The following is a 21,354-nucleotide window of genomic DNA, read 5'->3' as shown; positions in this document are numbered from 1 at the left end:
AATTTTACTGTGGATGGTTGGTGTTTGTAGATGATACGATGCAAGTTATGAATAGTGAATTGGAACTACAGGAACTGGAACTGGTGCAAGCGTGCTTGCATGATGAAAAAGCTAAGAGTGAATGTGAGGAAGAGTATGGTTATTAATGTATTTGGAAATGGAAATCAGGAAGATGGGGCAATGAATAGAACATATGGTTGGTGGAAGAACGAAATGGTTGATACGTAGAGGTATACGGAAAAATATAGTGGATGATGGTAGGATGAGAAAGGAAGTGATTCACAGAACAGATGAAACAAGAAGGGAGTGGGCTGTGTGCAAAAGTTTGGAAAGAGACTGAAGAGTCCATGGAACCTATGGAGGCACTTTGACCAACTCGCCATAATGGTGAGAAGGATCACAATGTTTTGAGGAGGGTTGGTCATATGGAAAGAATGGGGAACAACAGGGTTTTTTTCGTTCTAACCCTGAATCTTTCAGTTAGAAATAATGGTATCAAATACAGGCCGATTTGCGTTGAAATTGAAAGAAACTCTAAATAAAAAAAGGCAAATCAAACATAAGACAGGCTCATTAAAATCTGGAAATAAAACAGACTGAAATTCCATAAAAAAGGTAGGATTGTTCATTTGTCTCGTCAGATCTTTATTGCTATACAGTCATGAGTCATGGTACGACACTGAAACATCTAAAAGATTTTGTTGATTTTGAGAATAAATCTTTAAGAAGAATACCAGGTGTCAGATGGTATGACTGAGAGAGAAATCATACCATAAGGGACATTAAGGAAATTCCGTTTATAGTTGAGAAAATGATGAAAGGGAGATGGAGATGGCTTGGACAAAATATCTTTCACACAACCCCTGGGAGCATAGCCTGTCCACCAGGGGAGCTCGAGAATTCAGACCATGTGGGTGAAAACCACGTGACTGAATCAAATGTACAGACGGTTTCTGATTATTGGAATAAGAAAGGCATTTACAGAAAAATGTATGGAAACGCAACTGATTTATTAACAGTTTTAGATAACTAAAATCTGGTAAATGCAGCCGGACGACAGATAAGCTGATTGTTCTCACAGCTGACATCTCGTGCATTCAACAGCTAATTAACAAAGACGTGAAATATGTTTAGGCATACGCATACATAAAGTTTCTTCTTAGCTTTCTAATGACCATTTTCTAAGACAGAAACACATGAAAAAAGGCTAAGACAAAACAGCCATCCGGAATAGGTATTAAGCTGAGAAGAAGAAGCAAATTTGCGTAGCTAAACATATTTCACGTCTTTAGCAATTGCACGCAGTACTAAGAGATGGAAAGACAGTGAATAGCTTCTGATTTAAGCATATTGTCCTCTCAAATCATACATACGTAAGCATATATATATATATATATATATATATATATATATATATATATATATATATATATATATATATATATATATATACACACACAGTATATCTGTATATATTAATATACAGAGTATGTGTGCAAAGAGAGACAGACAGAGATTACTGTCACTTGGTCGTAAAACGGCAATCTGAATAGACATACAAATCTTGAAACCTGACAAACGATGCATTAGAAATGTGTATTCGACAATCATTTTAGCATGGAAATAATCTCTTCTCCATTTAATTTTCTTTGTGCTTTAGAAGATATGGCGATGGTTGCTAAATGTGAATGCTGTGCTTTTTGAGTGTTCAGAAGTACATTACAGGCACCCTTCCATCTTTTCCATATTTAATTATAATCGTTATTACACCTTTTATTTGGATCCAATGATAAAATTTTTCAATGGAATGGGGGAACCGCAGATACCCTTGTGTGTTTTACTTAATTGTAATAATAATTAAATTTCCCACTTAAGCAACGTATGAAATGAAACCCAAACATTTAAATATCCATATTTAATAATTGCAATTTAAATAGTTTATTTATTTTCTCCATACAGCGCAATTAAAAAAAAAAGTATATATATTTCTCCATGTAGCGCGCAGTGGTGCAATCCTTCAGACGAAACTCCCGCCAAAGTATCCGCTGGAAATATGCGCACGCATCCTTTCATCTCTGTCCAATCACAACGGCCAGTCAGTGAGTGACGTTTGAGGAACGTAACCAATTAGGAATGATTGGAGGAATGACGCTATGGATTCCAACCAATGATGGACGTTTGCATATATGACGTCACTCTTTTCCAGCCAATGAAAAAGGACGGAGTGGATATATAGTGGTTACATCTCCGTATGTAGGTCCTTTCAGTCGTGCCAGTCGACGCAGGCTTGTTGTTAAGGTAAGATCCGAAGAAAGGTCAAGATTTTTAGTGAAATGCAAAGAAAGTTTCAGTGATTGTTACGTTAAAAGGTGCAAATGAGTGCCCGTGAGATATTGTTGTAGTGATTTTGACAAAACTAATTAGTGAAACTGAAAAATTTAGAAGATTTGATAGCCACCGGCTGTCAAATGTTCGCCATGCTTCACCCACCGGCACACGTTGTCATGGTGTTTTAAAGAACTATACAGCTAAATATTAAGTCATATTTAAGTCTAGAGCTTGAGTATTGTAGAAATACATTTCCTGATAACGTTTTGACGATACCATAAATAGGGTTAGGGACGCTGAAATGAAAACATGGAACATGCTTTGTCTCCATGGGGCTACACGAGGTGGCCGCCATTACACGCCCGTCAGCAACCTGCTGTTGTTGCGCTCAAGTTCTGGGATCGTACCAATACTATTACAGTTTTGGTCAGGTTGAAGTTTTAAGGGAAAATCAAACTTCGAGAAAATTAAAACTATTAAGTAGGGAATTGGGTGTTAGCCTAACCAACCAGAAAACATGACTATGAAGACCACGACCTCGTGACACACGTTCTCTTACACCGGGTTTAAATAGTGGAATTTGAACCCCTGTAGAGCTATTATCAGGCCTCAGATTAAGATATATTTCAACTGAAGACCAGATTTTTTCGACTAAAGTAAGCTTCACATATGCAGTCATAGGCGTTCGGGATCGGATTTTTCTGGTAATGTTGGTACCCCTGCTGTAGGAGACGGCTGGTCTGTCTGGGTGGGGCTTGCCTGTCCCCTAACGTGTAGTGTTGGAAGAGAGGGAGGTGGGTGTTTGGAGATTGGGGGAGGGGGAGAAGAGCGAGGGATTGAAGTTGTGGGAGCTTTCTATGCCTCAGCACTTCGAGTTCACGTGACGTAGTCGGTCTTACAACCACCGGACCTTTATAATAACGAGGTAACACGCTCTTAGTTGAATTAATAGGTAAGATTTGACTTATCTAGATGCCGTGACCCATCAAATAGGGCCTTGCGTCTCAAATATCTTAAAATTAAAGTGATTTCCTGCCAATCGATGATTCCTCAATGGCATGGCAGCCAGAGCCATACGGCGGAAGGCCTGCTTATACATATTTGGCCTCGAGGCTCTTAAGGCTCGCCTTTTTATTGTAGTAGGTTGGCCCCACGTGTCGGAAGGCGCAATAGGCTCTTTTTCACCGATAATGCATTTATGAAAAAAAAAAATGCCGGCTAGTCGAGTGTAGCCAACGAAGCCCCCTAAACCATCCAGAAGCAGGGGGGAAAAAATTCTATAGTTTCCGTATTGCCTTGGATAAGTGACATGTATTGCTGGAGCTGCGGATAGGTTTTGACCCCCCCTCGTCGCCCTTTGTTAAATGTATGGTCAGTAGGCCTGGGAAAATTTTCTACGGTTTGATAAACCAAGTTTACCTCTGCAAGAAAGGAAAAAGCTCTATTCTTTTTTTATAATGTTCAATGTTAGGATACTGAGTTTGAAGAAAGAGAGAAAGCTCAAATCTTTTTTTAACAGCATCCTGTGTTAGGATACTTAGTTTGAAGAGGTCTGGGTAACATCTTGCATGGCGTTTTGAGCCCTCCATGGCAGAAGGGGAGGATCTCAGTCTGTCATTATGAAACTTTTGTTTTAAGGAAGCCAGTGGCCTAAATCTGAAGGTTGGGTAGGGGGTTACTATTCCTTAAGGTTGTATGAGAATATAGTGTCCATAGGTTACAGTGAGATCCTCCTAGCAATGATTGCAAATTAGACTTTTAAGTACAGTTAGACTAGTGATCATACCCTTAAGGGCTGGACTGCAATTCTGAGGTAGTTCAGGATATATTGTAGGCTTAGGGTAAAAATCCATGTTTTCGTCCAAGGTCTGGCATTTAGGTAATTAAAATAGCCTTTCGTATTGGTGTTATTTTAGTACTTTAAGTAAGGCTACACAGCTTGCTTGATTTTGTGAGGCTTGCATATAAATTTTCAGAGCTTTGTAAGCCACTAATTTGACCAGGCGAAAGGCCAGTGCAGCCTGATACCTTAAGGTAATTGCAATGCTGTGATATAGCCTTGCTAGGCTGGAGTGTAAAAGCAAGGACAGTTTCACCAAAATGATAAAGTAGATATAGTGTGAAGTCTTTTATGGTAGTTATAAAAGTACTGGTAGAACGTACATTTGGTGGCCATATGGTAAGCCTCAATGATGTCTAGTAGGGCTGCCATGTGGAGGCAGTTATTGCTGTCAGTGTGTCTTGCATGGTGCACTATCACTAAAGGTTGGTCAGCTGTATCCACTTTTTTTTTTTTTTTTCTCTCTCTCCATTGCCTGTTCCAGCTTTCAGTCCAACCACTACTTCATGATCTTAGGCAGTGAATGGCTAAGTGCCACAGTGCTTGGATTTACAGCTTAGTTTTTGTAATTTATCTAGGGCTGCAAGGAATTGAAGGCTTGTTGCAGCTTGATGCTGATCATTTTAAAGTGAGCAGTCAGAATTTGGTAATTGTTTTTGGTATGAAATTTCAGTTAGCTATAGTCATTAATGTTAAATGTATGTGCTGAAGCTTTACACAGACTTTACATTAAATTTTCTCTTTCAGATCAGAACCTAACCAATAACTTGCAAAAATGGGTAAGGAGAAGATTCACATTTCCATTGTCGTGGTCGGTCACGTAGACTCTGGCAAGTCAACCACCACTGGCCATCTCATCTACAAATGCGGTGGTATTGACAAGAGAACCATTGAGAAGTTCGAGAAGGAATCCAGTGAAATGGGCAAGGGCTCCTTCAAGTATGCCTGGGTATTGGACAAGCTCAAGGCTGAACGTGAACGTGGTATCACCATTGACATTGCTCTCTGGAAGTTTGAAACAAACAAGTTCTACGTCACAATCATTGATGCCCCAGGCCATCGTGATTTCATCAAGAACATGATTACAGGAACATCTCAGGCTGACTGCGCTGTGTTGATTGTAGCTGCAGGTACTGGTGAGTTTGAAGCTGGTATCTCCAAGAACGGTCAGACCCGTGAACACGTACTGTTGTGTTTCACCCTGGGTGTCAAGCAGCTCATTGTAGCTGTCAACAAGATGGACAGCACTGAACCTAAATACAGCGAGAAACGTTTCGAGGAAATCCATAAGGAAATTACTGCCTATGTCAAGAAAGTTGGTTACAACCCAGCCATTGTACCTATCATTCCCATTTCTGGTTTCAACGGAGACAACATGTTGGAGAAGTCTGACAACATGTCATGGTGGAAGAAGAGGAAGATTGAACGCAAGAGTGGATCCTATGAATATGAGACCCTCTTTGATGCTCTGGACAACATTGAGCCCCCATCAAGACCTGTGGACAAGGCCCTTCGTCTTCCTCTGCAGGTGAGTTGTTTTCTGCTTTTCATTTGATTTTTACAAATTGTGTGGTTTTGAGGTTTTGCCTGCAGTATCAACCGTCTGTGATAGGTACTAAACGAGTTTGGTTGAATACTTGTGTGGAAAGTTGGCTTTCTAAGTTTAAAGAAGAAAAATCCAGGATGTTTTTTTATATGTGTATATAAGGTTAAGAATACAATAATGGAAGATTTCAAAAGGTAACCATCAGTGTTCATAACATTTAATGTTAGAGTATTTGACTGGTAGTATTCTGTTCCTCATTCTTCCTGTGTTTCAAGTAGGTACTCTCCCAAGGTTGACCTCCCAGCCAAGTTTGTTTTCTTTAGAATTCGAAGGAAATTTGTTTATTAATCATAAGGCTAGGTCATGGAAATTTTTGAGTGAAAACTATTTCCATGTGGATTTTAACTTGGAAGTTCCCAGCACAATGACTTTTGTACTAATTTGCTAAATTGTTAAGCAAAAGCTATATTAAATCCCATGTGGAATTTGCAAGTATTTCGGTCAAGTGAAATAGAAAATGCAGAAAAAAATAAAAATTTGAAGACTAGGCCAGAACAGACCAGATGACCAGTGAAGGCCAGAACAGACCAGATGACCAGTGAAGGCCAGAACAGACCAGATGACCAGTGAAGGCCAGAACAGACCAGATGACCAGTGAAGTAGTTTAAGCTAGTTTGTGCATCAACTGTTGAATATTAGATCCTAAGAAAAAAAAAGTTGAAGGAATATGCATCAACTGTTGAATATTAGATCCTAAGAAAAAAAAAAAGTTGGATTAGACGAGGGAATCTAATTAAGGGGTATGAAAGATTGTCATGAATTTCCATTGATTTAATATATATACTAAAGTTCATCAATGAGAATTTTGTCTTGCAGTACAAGTTAGGTGTTCATTTTATACTTCTCAGTCAAGTTTCTCATTAAAATACATTGTATATTTGGCCAGTTACATATTTCTCCTGGACTATTCTCATAGCATTTTCTAATGCATATGATGCAGGGTCCAGGAAGAGGAAAGCTTTGTCTGTAAGGTGTATGCACTTGCATACCACTTTTTTGATAATAGCAACATTTGAGGGGATTTTAAGTGTTAGAGGCAATTTCCAGGTTTAGTGTAGTATTTTTCAAGAGTTTTATGTGACCCAATTATTAGAGGAAGGCATGGTAATTTTATTATTGTGTTGGTGCTGGGGTTTTCCTTTTGAATCACCACAGGCAATTAATGGATATTTCCTTGCAGGATGTATACAAAATTGGTGGTATTGGAACAGTGCCTGTTGGACGTGTGGAGACTGGCATCCTTAAGCCTGGTATGGTGGTCAACTTTGCTCCAACTGGACCTACCACTGAGGTAAAATCTGTGGAGATGCACCACGAAGCTCTGACTGAGGCTGTTCCAGGCGATAACGTTGGCTTCAACGTTAAGAACGTCTCTGTCAAGGAGTTGAAGAGAGGTTTTGTAGCATCCGACTCCAAGAATGATCCTGCCAAGGAGGCCCAAGATTTTACTGCTCAGGTTATTGTGCTAAACCACCCCGGCCAAATCCAGGCTGGATATTCCCCTGTGCTCGACTGCCACACTGCTCACATTGCTTGCAAGTTTGCCGAATTGGTGACAAAGATCGATAGGCGTACTGGTAAGGAGCTTGAGGCTGCTCCAAAATGCGTAAAATCTGGAGACTCCTGTATTGTAAAGATGGTACCTACCAAGCCAATGTGTGTAGAAACATTCCAGCAATATCCTCCCCTTGGTCGGTTTGCTGTCCGTGACATGAAGCAGACCGTAGCTGTAGGCGTAATTAAGGAAGTCACCAAGAAGGAAGCTGGTGGCAAGACCACAAAAGCTGCTGAAAAAGCCCTGAAGAAGAAGTAACCTACATCTTAGAGACCATAATTGGTTTGTACTGTGTTATCTAGTCTTTAAGATGTATGGTTTTTATAAAAATAAAGCTTAAGGAGGTTATTAAACATTGTTTTTGTCCGATGCTCTAATTGTCATGGAAGGATTCTTTTAAGTTTTCCACTAAATGTATCTTATGTTTAATAAAGCCTTATTACTCTTATTGCTGTTGACTTGCCAGAAGCAGTAAATTTTTTTTCACTCAGGTTGCCAATGTTGCATTGTTCATGTAATATCTTTGATAATAAGTTTAAAATGTTAACATTAGGTACCTTTAGCAGAAAATCATACAATTTACAAATTACTCTTGCTACTATTTAAAAAAATTTCATCCAATACTTAATCTCTCCAACCTCAAAAGGTTTTGCTAGATGTTAATTTTGTGATAGCTTGGGTGAATGGGAAATCATTCAGGTTTGGCAGATTGTATAGAAAAATGTAATAGGTAAAAATGTGCTCAGTAAACAGAATACAATACTTGTCAAGGTGACAAGCTTAAAATCCTTGCTGAAATTGTTTTACTTCAAATCATATTGAACATTATAACTGCGCTTTGCTAACTAATTTAGCCTATAATGTCCACATGATTAACATACTTTTGTACAAAACCATTATGGATGGTGGAATTATTCACTATGTTAGAGCCACTGTCTGGTTAGTTGTTTATATTTGTATGACAGTTGTCATGGGTAATCTAAAAGTGGAAGTCCAGAATTCCAAGTGAACATTAAAACATGTACTAATGTGAAGACAACAGGTTGAAGTTGAGTGGTCTTCATATTTGGAACTTTAAGCACATTTAGGAAAATAAGCTACTCCATGTTATCCATCTTGTAAAGAAAAGTACCATACCTGATTCCAATGACTGCTGGAAACAGCTGACAGTTAAAAGCCAGCTTTAGCTTTTTGAAAGTCAGTTATTACCTTGTGCTGTGATTCCTAAAAATGGCTGCTCGAGAGTCTGTCCAGCCACCCTGTAAAGGGGATGGTGCTGCTCAGTATGCTGAAGATGTTACTCAACCCTAACTGCACCCAATTAGCTATTTTATTTTACCTCTTCCCACTTCTTGCTGTTCAACCACTTCAACACTTGTGTTCCCATAGTAAGCATGGAATGGCTGAAAGTGCCCCATTGCTTGGCATGGCCACATTCATAAAGCACTTCACTTGTTTTGGGAAGTTCTGCAACTCAAACCTTCATGGAACACTGTTAATCAAAACTGTACTTAACATTGCTTTGGGGTTTTCCTGTGAATAATTACAGGTTACAATGACAGGTTCTTAAAAAAATGCAATCTGCCTGTCTGGCATTAAACTTCAGATACTTGAACCATGCATTCTCTGCCATTTGATGATGCTCCACATGAACTAAAAGGCACTGCTAGTCTACACAGTATTCTGGGCACTTTTGTTTATTCCGGACTCTTGTTCATTGCACATTTTATATGCAAAATTCTTTAGCTGCACAAAATTAGCTCTTGCCGTTCAGCTAATTTGCTGAAATGTATGAATATCATGAGTTGTGGAAAATTTTCCTGGCCTTTCTGAAGGTATGTAAGGTTCTGAATAAGTAGACAAGTTACTAACATCCAGTATGTTTGTCTGTATCCATTCAGATTATCTCTAAATTTGGGTGACTTAACCTTGTTGGGTAATTCCTTCACCTGCTATTGGTCAACATGATATAAGCCTGTAAGGCATCGTTCATGATGTTTTTCACTTATAAGGAACTCTCATTTCTGGTAGTTGGGTAGATCTATTTATCAGGATAGTTCTACATTTGAGTTCAAAGTTTACTATTTTTAAATGGACTGTCTTACACCAAAAAAAAGTATTTACAGTGCTGATATTATGTTGCTGGTTTAAAGGGTTTTGAATACAGGTATTTATTAAATATGAGAAAATTATAGAAATTAGGCCAATTAGCAGAAATTGGGTTGGGTAGGGGATGGCCATGATGAATTTTTGTCAATATGGGTACAGTATACCTTTTGTTTTTTTTATTGTACTTCACATTGTCATCAGAAATGTAGTAGTACAGCAAACCATGATGTGTCTAGTGCTGCAGGGCTTAGGTTCCCAGTGCTCTACCCATGGAAAATGAAAATCTGAATGGGATAATCAGTAATGAAAATTTTTTCTAGACAAGCAGAACTTATGCCAATACTGTAGTATTTGTTCAATGCTTTTTAAGTGTAATAATTTTAACAACAGTTCAATTTCCACCCCTCCACTGGCCTTTATTGTTGAACTGTTAAGTTCTTATAAGTAGGGTATCTGAAATATGCAGTAGACTGTAGTTGTTGACAGCCAGTATGTACTGTATACAGAAAACCAACACTAAATATCTGGCTAGCTGCTTATCGGTTGTGTGGAAAACCTAATTTATATAATTTCCAAAAATACTTCACGGTTGTGTGGAAAACCTAATTATATAATTTCCAAAAATACTTCAATCGTGATATTATTGTAAAACATTTTCAAAAGGTTTCTAACAAACACTGCAGTTGTCTTTGGTTGTATTGAGGTGATGGGATCACTATTCATGAATCCCATAGATCTTGGTTGTCAATGTTCTACCGCCTGCCCTTAAGAAGCCTAAAGCTAGCTTGTGAAACTTTGAGGCTAGTTTTCATTCTCACTTGAATGAAGATGTAATGCATCAGTCATGACAAGGAATGTACAGGCTGGTTTTGTGGCTGTATTGTCAATCCAGTCATAAGTAATAAAAAAAAAATAATTGGATCTTGGCAAATGTTATGTACTGTAGATGGTTTGTTGGAAAAATGCATTTTGAGAACATTACATATAACTGCTGCCATTTTTTCTTTACAGATTATTTTATCTATTCTATAATTAACCCATTTCTTTTGGATGCATTTACCAATACCAAGTGCAGCACAGTGTGAATATACTGAAGGGAAACACTGATTGCACATCTTTGAAGACACTACCAGTTGAGATTTGGAGATGGACTGATAGTGGTACTGGAATGAATGAATGATTTTAAGGTACAGTATTTGGAAAAGTACTGGAAAGAATTGAGATTGTAGGTTAGGGATCAGCCAATGGTAATTTGTGCACTTTTGTCTCCATTTTATATTTTCTCCAGGTGCACGTTGATAATCTAGATGTTTAGAGCCAGGAAACCTTATGTAAAGGCTTGGTTTATGGCTGCAAAATAGTTTGTGGCACTGGAGTATTCCAGAACATCATTTTGTATCACTCATATTGTTTACAGAATTTGTATGAAATATTTCAAATTATCATCAAAGAAAGAAGTATATGTACATTGCATGGGTTTGTTGTGGTATAAAATCATGAATGGTGAATTAGTATACAGTAGTGCTTGTGCAAAAGAAATCCAGGCCTTCATGTACCTAAAATAAAATTTGTCATTGATATGATCTAAAGGTTAATTATATACAGTACAATGCAATTGTGTAGGGGCAGTAGTCCTTAGAGTATCAGTTGTAAAACCTTACCCAGGGAAAGTACATGAAAGAATTGTGAGGAGAATTCCTGAGGCTGTTGAATGCAAAAAATGTAGCTTTTCGTTTTCCTCTTTTAGCGTATCACTAGCATTCTCGTGTTTTAATTTTAAACGTACACTGCCCATCTCAATGTAATTTTTTTTTTTTTTTTTTTTTTTTTTTTTGTCTCACTGAACGGCTCTCTTAGCTTCAGGGTGTTTGGATATGGGTCTTGTTACCATTTATCTAGGCATGATGGTCAGTATGCTGGGAAAATTTTTTTTTATAATGACTCTTTCATACAAACCCATTAATTACTGCAGAGTATTGCCTTCCATACAACAGATCTTGGGTGCATGGATATTAATCAAGATGGATAAGCATTCACTGAGCATGCCCAGTCCTCCTATGGTTCCCCGGTTATCCTTCAGTCTTTCATGGCCACCAGGAGCTAGAAAAGGGTGTGGGGAATGGAGAAGGAACTGAAATGATTTGAGGGTCAATTTTAGCTAACAGAGAGAATGTGGCCTGCCTCAACAATCCACCCCTACAAGAATACATCAAGGAATAATATGAAGTTATATGGATAAGGTCTTCTAAAGGTGGAGGATTCTCCATGTTCATTCTAGAGATCAGTAACAAACATGGAGCATGAACTTTGTATTCCCATGTCAGTTCTGAAATACCATAATAGATACCAAGGTCCAAAATACTATGGTGGTGAGAGAATCTTGGTTACATGTAATTGCTGAGAGTGATAACTTGTTGGCTCTCTGGGAAAGGCAGAGAAGTCTGCTGAAAGAAGAACGGCTTTGATGGTTATTAGTTGTTTGGCATGGGATGATGTTAGCAGCTGCAGCAACCTGTGAAATACTTCTCTTAGAGACAATGCTGGGACTCCAGGCAACTATGAACCTAAGAAGTGTGCCTGCTTCAGAAGTTTTCTTGTATTGGGAAGTACCTCAGGACTTTTATTAGGTCCAAGGGATCCATGAACCACAACTGCTGGAACATGAAAGGAGCAATGAGAGTCACCTCAGGACACTTGCTACAAGTGTTTTGATGCCTCTTAATGACCTTTGGTGGCTGTTCAAGATGTGTAGTTATCAGGACTAATGGATATTTTGTATCACCTTCTGTGAAAGGACCATATATGGATCCAAAACCCTGTGTTCATGACAGCTTATCAGGGGTTCATATGAGTGCTCACCTCGGTATCGTTTTAGCCCATTTACACATGGAATGCCTTTTTCATTATCTCTTCTCCTTGAACTTGCTGACTTGAGATTCTGATGGAAAGACTGTCATGTCAGCAAGTTCATGAAGGTGGTAGCACTGGTCCTGTCTTAGCAAGAATACCCAGCATGTCTTTGGCAAGTCCTTCTCAGTCTTCTGTCACTCTTGAAACTGATTGTGGCTCACGTAAGCTCCACCAGCACTTATTTCATTGGTGCCTTAAGCAGCGTTGATTGGCGTCCAGTGATCCTCCCTTTCATCTTTTGCCCCTCAGCCAGGAAGTGAGGGACAATCTTGACTGATGGGTGGATGACAGGAACCTCTTCGTGGAAGTTCCCATAAATTGTCCATCTCCAGAAATGCTTTCAGTATTTAGGTGCACTGGGGGCAGGGTGGCTGCACAGCTGGAGGGGGTAGTAGTTGCTTTAGGGGCATCAATGGCTGGAGGCTGGCATCAGTAAACCATCTTCACTTCATCCTGGTTCAATATGCTACCCACAAGTCCCTTGATGCCTTCTCTTTAGTACCTTTGGTGGCAGCTTAGTAGGTAGCTAAGCTATTCAAGCTGTTTGGATGCAAGTAAAACCATTTTGCTCTTGAGACACAGCAGTCAGGCTGAGTAAAGGTTGGAGGGGAAGGGTGTGCCTGGTGTAGAGCATTATCTTTAGGACATGGATCTCTCAACTTTGCCAGAGATCACCATGCTTCTGATAAGATTTGAGTAGTCTTGTTCTCCTTGGGTATTGAAACCCCCTGGAATTTAATGCTGCATTTGTCCTGTAAATTCTCTCTTGGGCACAGATTTAGCCCCTGAGGAAGGCCTCGAGCTGAGATGTATGGTTAATGACTATTTCTATTGGAATTGGCAAAGCTAGTCAGAGAATTACATAGTCCCTCATACACACTGCGACACGTAGAATGGTGGGACTCCCTCGGTTTCTTTGGCACTAGAATTTTATGATGAAGACACAAAACCCTTCAATTCCCAACAAAAGATAAGCGTCTGTCATGATTTCCTCTCTTTGAGACTCATGGGTAATGGTCTTTTCATGAGTATAGGCTGCTGCAAGAAAGAGATATCCATGAATATGCCCTTGTTTTGGTTTTGTATAGTGATCAAACATGCTTAATATGTGAGACAGCACAAATGCAGATTGTATGCCTCAAATGAAAGCTCATCTGGTAAGGGCCATTGCTTCTTCCTTTGTATTTAGGAAGAACTTTAAAGTGTCACAGGCAATGAGGCCAGGTGTGGTGCCGCCACACCTTAGGGATTTGGGCCTGAGGTGCTGTGTCCTTCACAAGTACTAAAAAGTACCTCACCTTGATCACTACCCACAGTCTCAAAGGAATGAAACCAAGACATGCATATCTTTTGCTGGGATGTTACCAACAAGTCCTTAAATACATTTTCCTTGAGTCCTGTGGTTGCAGCTCAACATTTACAGCTACCAAGCTCCTGTTGGACTGAGTAGTGTCTCGTCTAAGGTTTAAAGTGAAAACTGTTGGATGAATGGTGTGTAACTGGTTACTTTCCCACTTTCTTGCTGTATTCAAGCTGGCCTTGTTAGATGCAATACATATATGTTACACAACAGAGCTTCCTATGTACGACTATGCTTAGTCAGTAGGTGCGAGTTCCTCTTCTCCTCCTAGGGAAGGTGGTGTGGAAAGAGCATACTATCTTTGTTTTTAGTGATACTATGCTAAGTAGGGAGGACTGAGATCTCCTGATATTTTTCCCTAGATTGAGGCTCATGCCACACTCCAGCTTGTGGCCATCTTTCAAACCCCTCTCATGCTGGGTCAGATGGGAGTGATGGGAACCTACGTGACAGGGATGTTGAAATTTAAGGTTGCACATAAACAGCCATGATTCAGAAACAATTCCTCCTTTCCTGTTTGGTGATGGATCAGGTATGAAATATATAATTTTTTGTTTATAAGTAATACCTGTTGTGAGAAGGTGAATGATTAGTTTGCACATGAAATACCTACAGCACACCTGGTGAGCTAGTATTCCCTTGCTCTGAAAACTCATTGGGATGGGGGAGGGTAATTTGTGTACAATGTCAACTGATAGGTTTGTATTAGAAAACTAACAGAGCTGTCTGTGTGCAATGCCTGAATATATTGCTGATCTCACTGAAAATGATTCTTACCTATTGTATTGTTTTCAAGTACAAGAGGTATGATAGCCTTTCCTCACTGCACAGAATGCATTTCTTTGTTACTCTGAGTTTGGAGAAAGACTTTCCTCTGCTGTAGTATATGCCTGTATTGTACTTGATTCTGTATGTATGCTTGTTGGTAAAGTAGAGATGCTACAGTCCAGAAACAGGCTCACTAACAACACGGGTTTAAAGAGTGGGTGCTTGAACATACTAAGCCCTCCACACCCTTTGTACATGCCAGGTAATTATTACAAATATTTTTTTTCAAACCTGAAATTATGTAAACACTTCCCCCAAAGCATCTGTACCAAGGTGGAGCTGCCATACTTGTCATGCCCAATGCAGTCAGGTGACTCCTGATTGCCTATCTGCAAATTCTGTACTTATCTACCTGTCCCATACAACACTCTTGGGATACTTGAGGGAAATTCAGAGTTTCGTTTGCTATCCATTATCTCAAGCTTCCCTGACTGGCCACTTGATCTGTTTCCACATGACTACATGTGCTGCAGCAGTAGGGAGCCAAAACCAGCTGGACCCTTTTTTGCACTATCCAATTGGTAAGGCAGTCCTGAGGGCTTTAGGTATATTTATTGTTCTTGTAAATAGATTCATAGAGCTCACTTGAAGGTACAATGGTAAAGTGAATTATACTGTTTGTATTTTCTTTAAATTTAAAATCTGTTTCCTTATCTAACAATACAGAATTAAACTCTGTCCCAGCAACCCATTTAAGTAAGAAATATAAGAAGCAATATTCAAATATTAAATGTCTTGGCAGAAATTTTCTGGACTCTCAGTATCATGCTACCAAGAATGATGGGATCTTTCTCTCTAGAGGTATCAAGGCTTAGTTTCTCTGTTTTCATTGCACCATAAGTTTGTTTATGCAGGTTTTTCAGTACACTATTATTATCATCAGCAGAGGAGTTATGAATATGCCTATAGGAGAATTTTAGTACGATTTTTTTCAGCAAATTCTGTGTACGCATTAAAAGTCCTTAGCATCTTTGATGGCAGTTGTTGTATTTAGATACCTCATAAAAAATACACATGTCAAAATCCATCAACCGTGAATATATCTTATTGATCAGCATTATAGGACAGGTCTCGATATCTGTTTACAGTATTTTTTGATTGTCTCCCATTGATATTGGAGACCACTCATATCTAGCGTGTACTAAACTTTGTTTTAAGAGACATTTCATCTATTGTTGAGAGCAACAACTTGAGGTTTTTGCCATATCTAACCAATGTTCCATGGCAGAGAACATCTTGGTAAGTCATTATATTTCCAATACCCATCTGGTAAGATTTATGAGCCAAGTCACATTCCAGGTGATAGTAAGGCGTGATAAATAGTGTGAATAAAGTAACATGCCACATGATGGTATAGTGTGAAAGTAGCTGCACAGCTAAAATTCTTCCATCTTATGAAGATATCAAAGCAAACTATCACATGACCTTAACTTATCTATCCAACCTAAGGAAGCATAGTCAGAAAAATTAGAATTTAATACTGTACATGTACCTGTACAGTGCTTGTCCAAAGTGTTTTTAATACTAACTGGAATAATTACATTGATCTGTAGCTTTCAATAGATTTCCAAGCCAATATATGACCATCTTTAACAAAAGACACTTGGTTGTTTATTGCCAACATGTATTCAGGATTGAAATACAATAAATATATGATTCTTCTTCTTTTTAATTTGATAATCAGTTTTCAGACAGTTTCATCAAAGTATTTATTAGGTTATCTCAAACAAATTTTTCTGGGAAGAAAAACTTGTACATTATTTGCTTTCAACCAGTCACCTTGTAGGGCTAGGTTTCAAATGTTATGCATTACTGAGAAAGATGGAACAGACCTACTGCAGAAATTTTATTTAGTTTGAAGGCCAGCTCTTGACTACGGTACATGTGATTTGGAGAAAGCATTGACACCAGTCTTGAAACTGGGAGTCATTGGTGTTTTTCATATTTCCATCCATATTCAGTGTTTGTGAACCAGCAGCAATTTCATATTGTTGATAAAATTTTGCCTTATTTATTGTTACTCACATCCTCTGAAATAGCTCATAAGTGGTAAGCAATCCGTGAGGAAGTGTCTTTGTAAGGTATTACTTAACTCCCAAAAATTGAGTTTATAGAAAAAACTGGATGCTGATAGTATAAGACAGGTGATGGATAAGCACAAAATTAGCTCTTCACCATCAAGAGATATGAAGAGAACTTTGAAATTATGGCTAATTACAACCCAAAGGTAAGCAGTAAGAAATGCCAAGTGACCTGAGTTAGATAAAGTGATATCCAAATGTTTCTCATCTGAGGACTGCCCATCATAGAGAAGGCAAAGATGTGTTGTAAGAAAATATATTTTGTTTAAATTTCCTGTACTGCAGTCATTCCAGACACTTCATTCCTTGAAAAAAAAAAGGGCAAATAAATTGGGTTTCTGCCTTTAGTACCTGTAATATGCATGTGTGACCAGATCCTAAGGTGCTCGAGCAGCTGTGTGTCGTTAGTCATGCCATGTGGACCATGAACTGTGAGGAAATTGGGTAACTTGCCGCATGTAAGTGAAGGGAGCGGATTTAACTTTTTCTTTGACTGTAGAGACATTGGTACAGTGATAGACTATTGTTTTTTTGTTGAATATTTTGATGAATTCTCCTGACTCTAACCTTATTTTTTGGAGTTTACATTTACTGTGCTATGAATGATGGTGCCAGATTTTCTTGTGAAGAAGGTTGATCAGCATAGGTGCTCATGGTCTGATATATAACGTAGGTGTTTTGTCACCAGTGAACATGGTCTGATATATATGAGATCCCTGCTTCCGCTGCTGGGTTCTTACCTGGTCGTTCCCCCTTGTCTGCTTATAGGAAGGTATTCCTAGGATGGATGGTGACCAACCCTCTCGCTCCTGCTCTTACCATATGGATGACCCCATGGCATCATGACGAGTTGGAGGAGTTGCTAATGTCTGTGGCTGTTTCAGGTTAATAGGGGGTCAGTCCCTCTTCCATTTTGTCCTCCTCTTCTCCCTTATTATCCTTCTCTTGCCTTCTTTGCATCAACCATCTTCAAACCAGGGGAGGCAAAGAAGAAGGCCTGGATGGCAGCCCTTTGCAAGAAGGTTTAGAAGTCTTTTTGCATGTCATTGATTACTATGCTTGCTTGTGGCCTGTTGCCCCCTCAGTCTTCTCAGGAGAGGAAGACTGGTTTTGGTTCTTCCTGTCCTGTTCGTATCTCCCTGAAGGTGCAGAGGAGAGTGTCCATGCTTCTACAGACTACTAGCCATTCAGTTTCACTGAAATATGCATGTTACATCCATGGACCCATGACCCATCTTCCAATTATCACAGACATAGCTGTTTTATGCAATGTTCTGTATATCACAGGGTTGGTAGTGTGAGTTCTTATACCTGCTCACTTAGATCAGTCTCAGGGGTTAGCCTGGCTGGTTCGGCAATTGGACATAGGTCTGAGGGTAGCAGAGGAGCTCGTCTTTGCAGTCTCGTTTGATACTCTTGGATTGTGTCTCTGTATGTGTAGTCTATTATGGGCATTCGTCGCCACAGTCCTCTAACCAGTTTTAGATTCTTTAGGGTCTGGGGTTCTTTGTAGTTGGAACAATACACGGCTGAGTTGGAGGGGCACTTTTGAGTGCAATAGTCACATGAAAGCAACCAGGTCTCCTTGGCATTTTATGTCCTTTGAGTGCAGCTTTTGCCAATTTACTTCTCATTCTTCCTCATCCTCCATTTATCTTTGTTTTTTCGCTTCTTCTTTTCCTCCCGCTTACTTAATTCTTCCTCTTTCATTCCTTCTTCTTCCAACACCTCCTTGTAAGTTTGTTTCTTCCATCATCTCCTTCCTATTTCCCTTTCTTGTCTTTCACCTATTACGACTCTTCCTTTCTTACCTCTTCCACCTCCATTCGTTTTTCCTTTCTCCCATTCTGCTGCCCTTTTTTTCTCAATATTTTACTGCTCCTCCTTTTATTCTTTCTTCCTTTTCCCTACAGTTGCACCTCGTTTATCCATTCTCTGCGTCATAGTTCTTCTTTACCTCCTTTTTTCCTATTTCCTTTTTTTCTTTTCATTTCCTTATTTCTTGTCAAATTTTTCTTCTCGTTTCCTCCTTTTTAACATTTTTCTAATCCTTTAATTCTTCTCTACTTATTTTTCCTCTTCCTGTCCCTAGTCTATCTCTTCTTTTCCTCCTTTCTTACCATTCTTCTCCCTTTCCTTCTTTTTACTTACTGTTTACCCCTCCTCGTTTCGTTTTTTCCTTATCATTCTTGTTTTACCGTATGCCAACTTTTTAATTTCAGAAGAAGTGCTCTTGCAAGTTGGAATCGAGTGATAAAGCATTGTTAATTTCTTTGAAGATAGAAATCTGCAGACATCTGGGTACACTGCAGAATTCTTTCAAACGTTGCTTCTGCTCAGATGACCTTAAAGTTGAAATATGGGTTAGTAAGCTTTTTCTTGCCCACTTAAATTCTTCACACCGTTGGACCATGGAACAGTCTCTCTGAGGACGTCGTGCAATTGGAATTTCAAAAGTTCAAGCGGAGATGCAACGCATTACTACCGTAATACTACTCTCCTTGCATTTTAATAATTTTTTTTATCTATTTGTTAATTTATTTTTTTATTTTTAATAAGTGAGATATCTTCTTTCTGTGTTTCCCTTTACCTTCTGTTACTTCTTTCTAATGAATGCCATAATCTTTGGAAGCTTGAATTTCAAGTCAGTGCACCCTTTGGGCTTGTTCCATATGAATAGGGTTCATCTTCTGAGCAATAATACAGTAATAATAATTAGATTCTGTCAGCGATGAAGACCTTGCCAAAGATGACCTCATTGATCTGGGGATCAGGTAAATGGTACAAAATGAATTCAACTCAGAGTTATGGGGCACTTCGGTGTTCCTTGACACAAGCCGACCCTCTTTTGGCAAAGCAAGCCATAGGAAGTCAAGTTCTGTTTGCTACTCATAAGGCCCGTTTACACGGGGATAGTTTACTGGCGTCAACAAACTATCCCCGTGCAAAGGCAAAGTTAGTAAACTGTCCTGGAGAGTTTACTGTCCAGGATAGTGGCAAGTAGAGTTGAAATCCCGGCTACTTTACTGACCACTTGGGCTACTGGCGCCAGTAACTATCCCCGTGCAAAAGCAAACTTTCCCAGTTGTCACTTGCCTTCAGAAGGACCATCATGTCAGGGAAGTGGAATACCGAGGATATAATGAAGTTTTTGGATAAATACGAGGAATTTGAATGTTTGTGGAACATTAGACATAACGATTACATGAATCGTAATAAGCGGGATGTAGCTCTTCAAGAAATAAGAGATGCTCTGATTGAATTGGAAGTAAACATTCCCAACCTTGATTTTTTAAGAAAGAAAATCAAAACTCTGAAGTGTGTTTATAGGCAAGAGTTAATAAAAGTGGAAAAATCTAAGAAAAGTGGAGCAGCAGTAGAGGATATTTATCATCCTCGAATGTCTTGGTTTAAGAGAGCCGATTCATTCTTACGGGATGTAACAATAAGCCGAGCCTGATTAATCAACAAATTTGCTAAGTTTCTTTTTTTTTGTGCGAGTTTGAAAATCATACTCTATACAATACACATATGAAGCAACAAATAGCTTGGAGTGAAATGAAATACCAGTGTTTTGATCAGTCATTTATTAAGCCTCCATCACTAAATATACGCTACTTGACAATGGTTCTGTTGACTTAGAAAAGTTAAAAATAAATCAGAAATTTTTGCAGCACCTCAGCGTTAAGTATTTGCTCAAATAAAATTCATTTGCCAAGGAACCGCTCCCTCTTCCATGAAGTAATCTGCATACTTCTCCCTTTTTTTTTTTTTTTTTTTTTTTTGGCAGCATCACTGCTGTAGTTGTTCGAAGAGAGATTTCTTGCAGAGTGAAAGATCTCATTCGTGTTTCGCCAACTTCCAGGATGAATAATTCCTGTATCCAGATCTTCATAATCTAATGTGCCATTTGCAAAATAATTAGAGTTTGCTGTTGTTATAAGCTAGTTGTGAAGATAACAAATACAGTTGATTACAAGATCAGTGGTACTTGGTTTTAAATCTATTGGACCTTGTAGAATTCTAAATCTGGATGCTAAAATACCAAAAGCATTCTCGACCACTCTTCTCGCCCTTGAAATGCGGTCATTAAATATCCTTTGTTTCAGTGAAAGGTTGACGATGCTGAATGGTTTAAGCAGGTTAGGCCTTAGAGGAAAAGCATCATCGCCAATGATGACTGAATTTTCAGGCCAATGCAATAAATTCTTTTGAATTGCAGAGTTGAGTACTGAATCCCTGAATACAGCACTATCATTAGCTCTACCGTTATGACCAACATCTTTGTGGATAAAACGATAATTTGCATCTACCATAGCAAAGAGAATTATACTGTAATATCCTTTGTAGTTAAAGAATTCTGACCCACTAGCGAGAATGACATAAGCAGCATCAATTGCTTCATCTATGTCAAAAGACATCTTGCTCGCTACTGGCGGCAACTTCCACCCAAAACAGTCCTCGTGCAAAGGCTTACTATCTTGGAAAGTTTACTTGCCTCTAGTTACTGGTGCAGTGAACATCCCCGTGTAAACGGGCCTTTACCTCTGCGAGTCAGGTTTTCTGCACTTGTTGCTATAAAACCGAAAAATCGAAATCGGGTGGCTGTCAAAGGTGACATCAGTGTTGCCATGTCAGAGGCTGGATGTTTCATTTCTTGACGGAGTAGCCATTCATCTTTTCATGAAAAAGAATGAGAAACATGATTCCTTGTAAGGAATTGTCAGTGCTATGTAT

At 38.9% G+C, this 21,354-nt stretch overlaps 2 protein-coding genes across 4 annotated transcripts; one reads left to right on the top strand and one right to left on the bottom strand.

Annotated features, from left to right (window-relative positions):
- The first annotated feature begins 2,094 nt into the window (after positions 1-2,094).
- Positions 2,095-7,777, top strand: LOC136853466 (elongation factor 1-alpha-like). Of its 3 annotated transcripts, none has more exons than XM_067129063.1 (3): positions 2,095-2,298; positions 4,916-5,696; positions 6,955-7,777. In XM_067129063.1, the coding sequence occupies exons 2-3, from the start codon at positions 4,944-4,946 to the stop codon at positions 7,585-7,587; spliced, it is 1,386 nt and encodes a 461-aa protein (XP_066985164.1). In that variant the 5' UTR covers positions 2,095-2,298; positions 4,916-4,943; the 3' UTR covers positions 7,588-7,777. The 3 variants fall into 3 exon arrangements, with proteins under 3 accessions (XP_066985164.1, XP_066985165.1, XP_066985166.1); XM_067129064.1 differs by lacking the exon at positions 2,095-2,298 and adding an exon at positions 3,032-3,253; XM_067129065.1 differs by lacking the exon at positions 2,095-2,298 and adding an exon at positions 3,193-3,280.
- A 12,784-nt stretch (positions 7,778-20,561) lies between these two features.
- Positions 20,562-21,038, bottom strand: LOC136853302 (uncharacterized). The gene has a single exon (XM_067128664.1). It carries the CDS (start codon positions 21,036-21,038, stop codon positions 20,562-20,564), a length of 477 nt encoding a protein of 158 aa, XP_066984765.1.
- Positions 21,039-21,354: the final 316 nt, after the last annotated feature.

This window comes from Macrobrachium rosenbergii, chromosome 27, assembly GCF_040412425.1.
Source record: "Macrobrachium rosenbergii isolate ZJJX-2024 chromosome 27, ASM4041242v1, whole genome shotgun sequence".
Classification (NCBI taxonomy): domain Eukaryota; kingdom Metazoa; phylum Arthropoda; class Malacostraca; order Decapoda; family Palaemonidae; genus Macrobrachium; species Macrobrachium rosenbergii.
Note: the sequence above shows the minus strand (reverse complement) of the source record. Positions and strands in the feature narration are given on the sequence as shown.